This window comes from Palaemon carinicauda, chromosome 41 (assembly GCF_036898095.1).
Source record: "Palaemon carinicauda isolate YSFRI2023 chromosome 41, ASM3689809v2, whole genome shotgun sequence".
Classification (NCBI taxonomy): Eukaryota; Metazoa; Arthropoda; class Malacostraca; order Decapoda; family Palaemonidae; genus Palaemon; species Palaemon carinicauda.
In genome coordinates this window covers 12489020-12502095 of record NC_090765.1, presented here as the reverse complement: position 1 = coordinate 12502095, position 13076 = coordinate 12489020, and the positions used below count along the sequence as shown (strand labels likewise).

General features: G+C 33.0%; 2 protein-coding genes across 3 annotated transcripts in view; one reads left to right on the top strand and one right to left on the bottom strand.

Moving 5' to 3' along the window:
- Ppox (protoporphyrinogen oxidase) overlaps positions 1-13076 on the bottom strand; it is a 948609-nt gene that overhangs the window by 482004 nt on the left and 453529 nt on the right. The gene's annotated exons all lie outside the window — the stretch shown is intronic.
- The window catches only part of LOC137632195 (anoctamin-10-like), a 401601-nt gene that overhangs the window by 278091 nt on the left and 110434 nt on the right, over positions 1-13076 (top strand). The window contains 2 exon segments of the mRNA XM_068364080.1: positions 3174-3202; positions 3204-3252. Coding sequence (XP_068220181.1) covers positions 3174-3202; positions 3204-3252 — 78 coding nt within the window.

The following is a 13076-nucleotide window of genomic DNA, read 5'->3' as shown; positions in this document are numbered from 1 at the left end:
TATATATATATATATATATATGTATATATAATATAAATATATATATATATATATATATATATATATATGTATATATATATATATATATATATATATATATATATATATATATATATATATATATATATATATATAATGAGAAGATGGATAAGGATTGACACACATCGGGACCAATATCAGAGAGAGAGAGAGAGAGAGAGAGAGAGAGAGAGAGAGAGAGGAGAGAGAGAGAGAGAGAGAGAGAGAGAGAGAGAGAGAGGAAGGAACACCCTTACGAATACATTATTCACGGCTTACTGAATCCTTGTAAATAAATACGAGACTTAATGATCTCTCGTGAATGGACAGGGAATGGGAAGAAGCGATTATGAAAGATCATAAAAAAAAAAAGAAGTGAACAGATCCAGATCTATTATTCAGAACTACTGATATGGAAATAAATTCAGTTCGGATCAATCTTTACGTGTGGTACATGCGAACACCGGATTAATAACTGGGAAGTCTTTTCTCATCATAGATCGGTTTTGAATTGATATAGGTACGAAAAAATACAGAAATGAAAATATATTCCCCCAAAATTCAGCTTAAGCGGCGCATATTCCATTTGGAGTAAAAATAAAAGAACTGTATATTTTGGCCCATATTTGTTTGAATTCATTGGATTTTTTTTATAGAAAGTCACGTGGCAAAACCATTTTAGTTTTTGACCGAATAGAATAGTTACTGCAAAGTCGATTTTTTTTTTTTTTTTCATAACCACACTTTGGGTAGACGTATTTTACATAAGAAATAAGGTGAGAAGTGGCGCTCTTATTCTTTAATGATGAGGGTAGTATAATCTATTTGCTGTCTATGACATAATAATGCAACTATGACGCATTGCCATTAGAAATAAATTAAACAAAAAATATGCACATAATAAAAGCTAACCTTTTCGTTTTTCCTTTCTTTCATCAAGATGCCTATAATCTTGAATAATGAATAACATTAATAATAAAACAAATTGAGACCTCTGATTTATAACAACAACAAGAACAACTACATTAATACCAAATCACTGGAGAAGATTTATCACGCTTTCATTAAGCATAAATACCCCAGTGCATAATTAACAAAGTGATTAAACAAATAATGCATTAATCGTCTTTCATACAAATCATCTCCGCTTCGTAAAACATCTGAGTTTTAACTGAAAATAAAGTTTCTAATAGCATCAGCTGATACGAAGCTGCATTAATTAGTTTTCTCATCTTAAATCTCAAAAAACAATCAAATTTCTGTCTACCAAAAGATTAAGTTTAAATAAGTTAGTTACCTTAATTTTATGTTGATTTAATTCGAAGATAAAGTAATATAAAATAGAGTATTTCTTTCTTTCTTGATATACATTAATTTTGAAATACCAACAGGATTTTTTGATTGTTGTAATATCCATAATTAACAAAGAGATGTATAATGTTTACTCTATAGACTATAAGAATTTGAAATCTCAAAACACTAACAAGATGAATCGAGACATCTTGTACAACGATATAAAAGCAAACATTTTTGTAGGGTTCCTATTCTCTAATCCTCTTAATATCTGGCAATAAACGAAGACAAAAGGCCCATTCCGAGGCATTAATTGACCAATATATCTGTTGTGGAAGGTCTTCCTCTTAATTAAACGCGTCTTAATTAATGATCTCGCGTCATTAACGCGAAATGGCCTTATTATCCTACAGATTACAATATCGCTGATAGATTCCCACAATGGAATATTCGTCGGATCTTCCATTACAAAGGGAAATCAAGACGTTTATGCCTAATTTCGTTATAATGCAGATTTCCGTATCTTATCACAAAGCCCCATCAGGACCGCTTTTAAAGTATTATGCAAATTATGGGAAATTATAGTTAAAAATTACATGCGACAAGTGAGGTCTGTATTGGAAATATGATGAGAATCAATAGGTCCAATTAAGACAACGTCATCTCAAATTACGCTCCTCTCGGCATTTCATTTCTTGGCTGATTCAAAAATTTTCTAACTTTACACTTTTAGTCATTCAGAATTGAACGAAATGTAATGTCGAAGACACAGTATCAATTGTAAGTTTGCTCGTCTTCATTAGCAATTGGTCTTGAATTTTAAGGGGGGAGAGAGAGAGAGAGAGAGAGAGAGAGAGAGAGAGAGAGAGAGAGAGAGAGAGAGAGAGAGAGAGAATCTTAGCCAATTCCTTCTATTCACTTTCAAGGAGCGAAACCTATTTGAACATCTAATAAGCATGAGAATACAACCTGACTGAAAAGAGACACCAAACTTTTGCCTTGGTTAGCCTTCCCACGTCCGTCACCAAGAACTGATTACACAAGTTGATAGTTTTGAGACTTTTCCGTCTTTTCTCGGGTAATCAGACGCAACTGGAATTGCAAAACCGATTTTGTATCCCATGGAAATGAAAGACTTCGGACATTTTCTCCAACCCTAACTCGAAGTCAAGTTCTTTAACAAAAGAATCTGCCTTTTTTTTTCTCCATTTTCTTTTACTGGAAATGTATTAGGTGCCAAATGAACACATGTCATACACATCACAGTTACATTACACGAAATGATAGTTGAATTCTATTCGCATATATTATTAATATGATTTCATATTCATCAAGGTTTTAATGCTCAAAATAGGTAAAAGCACTAAATATTGTCATAAAAGTTTTTCAAAGAATACTTACTGTACACTCAGATGCAAAATAGATATTTTTACTCTGACTTTTTATTGTGACGGAAGTATTATTATTATTATTATTATTATTATTATTATTATTATTATTATTATTATTATCATTATTATTATTATTATTATTACTTGTTAAAATGCATACAGTATTTTCATTGATCCCTTACTTTACAGATGAATATTACTTTTCAATAAAAAAAATCTGTGTTCTCCGATACTTACTTAGAATCGAAAATAAATCTACACTGTAATTTTTATCCCGTACAGATATAATAATAATTTATCAGCACATTTACCTTAATAAAATATAACTTAAAACATAGAGTATTTCTAACGAGTATCCAACTTTAAGATGATTAAAATATGATTATGCCTAGGTAACAGCATTCACTACGATAATAAGATAACTAGCAATATGTAAAACTTCTAATGACCTTCTCTCTTTCTTCTAAACAGCCAGTCGACTCCTCCGGAGGAAGATACCTTCAGAGCGGCCATCTAATGCTACCCAAGAGGATGTGGATGCAGACGGTTCTACCCAGGTGAGAGAGACAATACATTTTGCATGGTTTGATTCACGTAGGATGAGGATTACCTCGTCTAGGATCTCCTGTTTTGATGGTATGCAAGTGTTTATGGGCAGAGATACTCTCTCTCTCTCTCTCTCCTCTCTCTCCTCTCTCTCTCTCTCTCTCTCTCTCTCTCTCTCTCTCTCCTCTCTCTCTCTCTCTCCACACTAGCAGCTGGTCAGCTGACAACTATAATTCGCTGCTTTGGGTGAGCTAAGGCATTCTCAATATTCTGTCCAACTGTTCCTTGTCGTCTGGCCGAGACTCGAACGCAGACCCTCAACCTGACAGCTGAATGCGTTACCCATAACGTACGAAGGAGAGAGAGAGAGGAGAGAGAGAGAGAGAAGGAGGAGAGAGAGGAGAGAGAGAGAGGAGAGAGGGAGATGAGAGAGATTATGAAAATAAGGTTTATAAAGCCTAAATAAATATGCAGAAGGAAACTTTTCCCCTCTGGTGACAAAATCTATCATTAGGAGAATCCTTATCTCGGGGATAACAAAATGTCCCTTACATATTTATGTCAAGACACATGTTTTGCAAATGTATATGGAACCATTCCAAATTTGGAAATGTGGCTGTTTTTCATAGTTACTCTTTGCCTGACTTACCTCTCTCTACTTCAACCTCTTACTATAAACTCTTGTTAAATACATTTAAGTTTTGGACATTGAATCATGATTCGTCACAGAAATTATGTTCGATCACTGTACATATAAAGGAAAACTAAAAGAAAGATGTAAATTACATAAAAAGGATGAATGCCTGCATAACCTCAAGCTTTACACATAAGTATACGAATAGTAAAAGTTTATTTCCTCTCTCTCTCCTCTCTCTCTCTCTCTCTCCTCTCTCTCCTCTCTCTCTCTCTCTCTCTCTCTCTCTCTTACGGCCGACTAACTGGTTCATGAAAAGCAAAATCCGCTTAAAACTCAATATATATTCAGCTGAATGTGTAGCATCAGACGTACGATGTCAACACAGCATAGACCAATGCACTATACAAATACACACACAATATATGTATATATAAATATGTATATATATATATATATATATATATATATATATATATATATATATATATATATATATATATATACACACATACATATATATATACACACACACACACATATATATATATATATATATATATATATATATATATATATATATATATATATATAATGTATGTATATATATGTAAGTGATAAATATGAATGATTATGTTAAATATGAAGAATAGAGAAAATGGGTTATGATAAAAATCTAATGCGAATCTCTGCATTTTGCAAAAAGAATTCATGAACATATGGATATATAAATAAATAAAAGCAATGGTAGAAATGTCGTAAGGAGAGAATAAATATACCCTCAGTGTTAATGGAGGAAATTGGCAAGATTTTATAGTACAGTAATGAAAGAGTAAGAGTGGCTGGCCAGTGCCAGTAAGGTACTTCTCAATGAGAAAAAGGTTCCAAAGGAATGGATGAGACGAATCATTGTCCCTTTATATATATATATATATATATATATATATATATATATATATATATATATATATATATATATATATATATGTATATATTATATATATATATATATATAGAGGAGAGAGAGAGAGAGAGAGAGAGAGAGAGAGAGAGAGAGAGAGAGAGAGAAGAGAGAGAGAGGAGAGAGAGAGAGAGAGAATTTTAGGTGTACATCATTTTTTAGTTCCCCATGAACGATAGGATAGATGCCTCGGGGATTACTAAGGTAAAATAAGAGTTGGTTCTAGGTATTTTGATCAAGGACTTATTATCCAACAAATTTATCAGAAGTTTAAGAATAAAGGGGAAAAGGTACATTGGCTAATATGGCCCAAACACAAATATTACTGAAGAACTGCCAAGAGATGAAAGGTAAAAGTTACCAATGACGTATGGTGTTGAATGTCCCGTGTCAAGAACGGCTAAAGGCTTCTTTTAATATGAAGCGAAAATAAAGAGTAGAGGGCAACTACAGTATTCACGTATTAGACATCAAGCAAGCAGAAGATTAAATCTTAAAAGGGGAATGCCATCGCACCTTTTAATTAACTCGATTGATATGATATAAGCAAGGACAGCCACTGTTGACACAGTTATAACTAAACTATAGTGTTTGTGTGGGAGATGGTGTGTTCGTGTTTGTGGGAGGACGGGGTGGGGGGGGGGGGGGTGGGGGGTAAAACGTTACTAAGCCTTCTCATTGCGTTGTTCACATTATATCTTTTCCTCAGTCTTCCTTTAAGCTTTTTACCTTGGGGAAAGACGTCACCCTTTCCTAATCCAAATAATTACTTCGCTGGGTGATGCTTATCCAATGCATGATAACAAAACATGTCCCAGATTTGTGAAGTACATCTTTTCCTGATAAAATATACTGTATTCATTAATGATGTCCTTTTAAATGTTTCTAATTATTATGCCATATTTTTTAATGATGAAAAGCTCTAAACAAACCCATCTCTGTTTTTATGAGAGTAGGCCTGCATAAACAATTTATAGAGCACCTTTAAAATGAAGCATATGCTTAAACAAGAAGTTCAGACATAGAGGGAATAATTCACCATAGGCCTTCACAACAAATGTTAGTAACATTCAGTGGATTTGTATATCCAATTATAATATTTAAAAAAAAAATAACATGATTATAGATCTAAACATAAATTTCTCAGGTCAATTAATCGGTCGGACGTTTTAATCTACTTAACAATACTGTTATGAATGTTTATTACTAAACTTGAATATTTATCATGAATACCCCTAAATGGTAAACAACGATAAAATAAGGTTCAACGAAACAAAGACATACCTCATAGTTCTATATATTGAATTTAATAGCTGAATTAAAATCTGCAATAGAAATATACATAAAATTCGCATAATATAAATGGACAACTACATAATGAGTATATGCATAAATTTCTTGTTTATAGCAAGAATGTGTGGTATATGTAAACTCCCCTATATAACGAAGAGCAAGTGTCTGACTATATATATCTTCCATGTCACACTCAGGAGGGAGAGGGAATAGTCACCCCCTGGAGAGAAGGGGGCACCCCGAGAGGCAAACTCAGATACCCCTCTCTCTAACAAATTGCCGGACCAGCGGGTTGTAGTTAGGAAATGGGGAGGGACGGGAAGGGTTCAATCTGTATCTGTGTGCGCGAGTGTGCGTGGATATCTATCTAAATATTTAGACGTCACTTTTGACGGCTCAGGTGCACTAGTGTAAAAGACGAGGCTATCCAAGTTCGTCTGAGATACTATGGTTATATAACAAGAAGGGATGAGGTGGAATTAATCATGAGAGCTGAGAACATGACAGTGATTGGAAGGAGTGTGGGGCGTCAGCGGTTCCGATGGATGGAATCAGTGAAGAGGAATACGGGTGAGGTGGGACGGGGGAAAGAAAATCCAAGAAATAGAAATAGATGGAGAAAGTTGACAAGAGCGGCCGACCCTGCTACACAGTGGGATTAATAAGATCGAAAGATGATGATGAAGCATAACGGCCGCTCTTCAGCATTGGCCATGCTCTAAAATTGATAAAGCAACACAAGAGTAGAGTGGGCACGAGTACTCCTTTCAAAACCGAAATTTAAATCCAAGATTTTGGAAGGCCTTACTATAAAGGCTATAGCACAAGCAAATCTTTCACAACAATGATTGAATGGCGAACCCCGCCATAATATAGACACAAAGATGATGGAACAACAATAAACAGTCCTTATTTCCTGTCAATAACTACACAAGAACATCCACTTTTCGTATATTTACTTCTTGACTGCTTCATCAACTACTACTACTACCACTACTACCACCTACTACTAGTACTACTACTACTATGGTCACTTGCTCTCCCTACGTATTATCAATTCTACCCTGTTACTCCTTCCTCTATGTCTATCACCTCTTCCTCCTTTCGCTCTCAAATCAGATTACAGACGAGATGGCTAATTGAAACCGCGCCAGGTGAGCGAAAAAAACCTGACCCCTAGCGCCCTTCTAATGTTACCCCAGAATCAACTTTCACAGGAACCTAATTTTACCTGTTGAACTTGGTCAGGTGAGCTAATGAGTTTCCAAACGTCGGGACGCGTTACCTCAATATTCCGAACTTTAGACCAAATGCCAATGAGGAGACATTGGTTTTAATGCAGGTGAAAGGATATCATCGGATTGGATTTAGGAATATCAGAACTGGGGCCTGTGAGGCTATTCGGCGGCCGAATGCATCTGAGAGAAACTCAGAACTTGCACTATGAAGTAAAAGTTTGGAGAGGTTAGACAGCAAGAAGGAAGAAAGAAGGCGGGAACGGGGTAAAGTAGAAGGGCATAACTGGGTTAAGATGAAAGAGATTATATAAATGTTAAATTTTATATAAAAGAAATTATATTACAGCTAACATGATTACGGATAATAATTCGATAAATACATTTGCTGCATAAATGGCAAAAGACGTTATAAACGTTGATGAAAAAGGAAAATACAATATAAAAGGGTGAAATATAATACAATGTAACTGATATAGATAACGTAATAATTAGGCTATTATAAAATCAATGTAATTGCTGGCGATATTCAATATATATCTCTATTTGTGAGAGAAATTGGCCTACTGATTAAAAAATGGAAAAAACTGCAGCGGTTACTGATCTCATTCGGGGTAGTTAAAATTGCAGGATGAAATGCACAATGTTACACACACACACACACACACAAATAATTCATGCAGGCACTGCAACATATAACTTATTGCAGAGAGAGGGAGTAAAAAAATTACAGAATATTATGAGGTAAAATACAGCTATGGCTAAGATAACAAATAAAGAAATTTAATAGCAATATGATACGTAATATTTTGACAAAACCTCCATACTCTTAATTACGTGAACAATGAAAATCAGACTGGATTACTTGAATGGTTCAAAATTTAAATCACGTGAAAATAATAAGCTTCGTAGCTCCTTCACTCTCGCTTGCTCAGAATCTGTTAGTCTAATATAACCTATAATTAGAAATCAATTGCTTTATTAAATTTCTATTTACTTTTATTACAAGAGGCGGAACATTTCTTTAAAGACAAAGAGTATCATAAAGTAAAACATTTTCATTGGGTCCCAAATTTCATTAGTAAAATAGATAGATTAATATAAAATTCAATTTGTATGTCATATACAGACAAAAACGATTTTAATCTGTATAAATGACCTCAGGATACACAAAACACAAGTACTGTAAAAAAAAGTGTGTATTATGTAAACATATGAAACCCGGCATTCATTTTCACATCCAAATGAACATATAAAAGTTAAGTTATCCACATTCAAAAGAACATACCTCAGCAAGCCTGGGACTGAAGGCAGGAAAATATTAAGGTAATTATAACAACTTACGTTCGAAAATTATAACCATTTATATTAAGGAACTAAATATAAAACACATATTTTTATGATCATCAAAGAAAACAGTTTATATCTACCCTGAAAGAGTAATTAATCCACAGAGGAACGTCAACATCAATCAGCCAAAGGGCACAGATATCCGTGAACAGGAGAGAGAGAGAGAGAGAGAGAGAGAGAGAGAGAGAGAGAGAGAGAGAGAGAGAGAGATTCATTATAAGCTACATGATGATTTACTTACTTCAACTTATTCTAATTTCAACAATTGCATAAAAAAACAAAAACATAAAATTCTATGCACCCATAAATGAAAAACAATCTACATCTAAATTTTACCAACAACCAACACAAGATAATATCGAGAGAACTTTACGACCACAATAACTATTAGACAAATAATAGATCCCTATCTAATATAAAGACACATACACGCACACACACACACACAATATATATATATATATATATATATATATATATATATATATATATATATATATATATATATATATATATATATATTTTTTTTTTTTTTCAACAGTGTTCTACAAGGCACTAGAAGATTTGGAATATCAGAGCCTACATGGCTGAGGACTATGAAACATGAAGTAGTAGATGATGAATGTAAAAGTATTGAGTTAAAAGCTGAAGCTAGAGACGACTGACGAAATCTAACCGAGGCCCTTTGCGTCAATAGGCTTTTGATGATGATAATAAAGATATATATAAATTCATATATATATATATATATATATATATATATATATATATATATAATATATATATATATATATATATATATATATATATACTTGACAAACAATGACAGCAAGAGGGCACAAATTCGGTTTCTGAGAGGTACAGAATGATTTCAGCATATTCCTGTGAACACACATTGTACCTTTGCTGCCCTTGATCGGTAGAGTCGGTACCCTGTATTTAGTCAAATGCTGTCAATATACACGAAAATGCATCAGAAACCACATCCCTCTTTCTTATTTATGGTTAATGACCGATTCGTTTGCAATGTCAATGACAGCACACGGTTTACATATAGTTCTAGTATTTACATAAAAAAAGTTTTTTCTTTAGTTTGTAAATGGTACTCAAAATACATAACCAAAAAGAGCAATTAGATATTTCTGATACTGTATCTGACAATGAAAAGTGCCACCATTTACCTAAAGTCTACGGAGATCGCCTCCCACTTTTCATATGCTAGTAATACAGTCACGGTTGATCTGTATCACCTCCACAATGGAATGGTTTCCTCTGATGCATAATATATATCCATCGTTAGAATTTGGTAAAAATCCAATTTGCCATTTTTTTACGTAATCTTTAAAATTGTGAAAAAATTTAAATCTAGGATCAAGAATCCGGATCCAGTACCACATCATCTCCAAAAGTTGACGGAGTCGTCCATGGCCGGAGATCTATCTCTGGTGAAAATTTCATAAAAATCTGTGAGTTTGTTCTAACGTTATCTTTAAAATGGAGAAAAATACAAATCCGGATTCAGATCTGGATCATCTCCAAAATATTATGGAGTCGTCCATGACCTAAGATCTATATTCGGTGAAAATTTTATCAAAATCCATCACCTTGTTTTGATTTAATCATGTCCATAGACAAATAAATAAACAGATAAATAATCCTGTCCACAGACACACACAGACAAATAGATAAATAAATAAACAGACTTGATTTTATAACATCCTTGGCGGAGGTAATAAGCGTCATATACTATCAATATTGTTCTTTACCTCGACTATTTGTGATCCCTATTTGTCGTTTTTAAAATCTTCTCAAAAATAACAATCCCTAAAAACTACTAAAAGTTTCCTATTCCCTTTTTTACATAAAATAATGTTTGGAAAATAATTAAGTAAGAACGAAAGTGGGCTTCGGTTGACACCAGGCCATTCTTCTTCCCAAGCAACGAAATATACAACAGTTAATTAACTTGATTATCTAAACGGTACCTAATTCACTCCTATAGTCAGATGGGAAGTATGCATACCACTCAGTCCAAGGTGTATAGATCCAAGTCGAGGTCATTTCGCTCGTAAAGCAAGGATAATACAGCAATAACACCACACATTCTCATGTATAAAATACAAACATAAATACATAAACACATATTTACACAAATATATCCACTCACACACTCTCGCACCCACACACACACACACACACACACACACACACACACATATATATATATATATATATATATACATATATATATATATATATATATATATATATATATATATATATATATATATATATATATAGAGAGAGAGAGAGAGAGAGAGAGAGAGAGAGAGAGAGAGAGAGAGAGAGAGAGAGAGAGAGAGAGAGAGAGAGAGAGAGTTATCATAAGCACGATGATGTGACAAAAAAGAGAAAATAATACTAATAATAATAATAATAATAAAAACATTAAAATTCGAGTTAACAGTTTCTCATAAACAATTAAGTAATCGAGAAAGAAATTGCATCTACCGCCCATCCCCAACATATACCCCTTTTCCTAATTAAGATAAAAGTTATATGAAGACTTTTTATTGTAACTTATCCATGAGCATCCTCATTAATATTCAGAAAGCTCTCATTAGCTCCGTAATTTATGGATAACATGTCATATCGCGGAGACCTCAAGATTTCTCCGTTTTTTTTTTTTTTTTTTATTCGTTTTAAAGTGTAGGTTTTGAAGGACTAACTTACTGAGTTATACAAATTACAATTGAAACAGATGTTCAGTCAACAATTAAAACGAAGGGTACGATTTTTTGTATCTTTAATGCACGCAATATTTTTATGTTGAATTTAATAAACTTATTCTTGTAATGGGTATATCATTCAATACATTCATATTAAGAAAATACTTTTGAAACTTCATTGAATTCAATTTATAAACAAGAAGTAATATTATTTACATAACAAAATTGCATACACAAAACAAAAAAGTTTGTAAAAATAAATAAAAGATATAAATTTTACAAGTCTGTATAACCACCAAAATCATTCCTCAATAATACAAACTAAATGTCTTCTCTGATCAGTAACTCTTGAAATACTTTCTCTAACACAAGTTAGGGAAGTATTTTATTGGTTGTGTTTCAGTCAGATTCCCTGATGCGGCAAATCTTTTTACTTGAACTGTTCTATTCGATGCAAGTTATCAAAAGGCTTTGGAATCCTTTCTTTTCTCCGTTTTCTCGTATCTAATTAATCAGCCACCTTCAAAGAGTGCTCTATAACCTACTACGTTTTTATCAAGTAACATTTAATTATTTTCTTAAATTTTCTATTAGTTTCTTAAATTTGATCTGTAATTGTTCAAGCACGAAGAAAATCAATCATATTTTAATAATCAACGCAATTACATGAATAAATCAGCAATAATACCTATTTAATTACTAGAAATTCCTCGATACAAATTCTGTAAAATATACTCGATTCAACTATAATTGCCTGAGTTACGAGGGTCACTTTTGGACTTTAATTAATAGTTACTGGAAAACCAATGTACATGCCAATGTTATGAATACCTTGAATTCCTGATACTTTGATTTTAGCAGATTACTGCATTCGAATTGAACAATTTGATAAAGCAAGATAAAATAGGAAATATACTTATCAACCCTTGATATTTTGTAAGCTTACCTACGCAAAGATTATCTCTCTCTCTCTCTCTCTCTCTCTCTCTCTCTCTCTCTCTCTCTCTCTCTCTCTCTCTCTCTCTCTCTCTCTCTACGTGGAGTTATCTTTGATTTTTACTCGGAAGCCTGTAACTCGTCTTAGTAAAAAGAAATAATGGAAATAACAATATCAATTCTCAAAACTATTAAATAATATCAGCCGTAAACATGGAACCAAATGTAATGTCAAAACCCACAATTAATAAATAATGAAACCTGAGCTATTTAGCGAGAAACATATATCAGCAATGGTATAAATAAGATCTCTTGGGGAGTGCGAAGAGCATGACCAACCAAACCATTTCCACCTACCCCTCATCATGATCTCATCCACATATGGCACTCGAGTAATCTCAATTCATAGTTTCATTTCTAATCCTGTCTTGCCATTTAACTCGTAGTATCCTCCTGAGGACTTTCATCTCAAATCTATTGGAGATTGTTTCATTGTCATACCACGACTCATGTCCATATAGTAACAATGATCTCACTGAACTGATATATAGTCTGATATTTATATATAATTTCGGGCGATTCTATTTACAAATTTTACTAAAACCTAGCCATTGTCTGATTTGTTTCTTACAACGTTTCACTAAACTCTAATTCTAAAGACCCTTTGTTATAGATCATAGTTCCTAGATA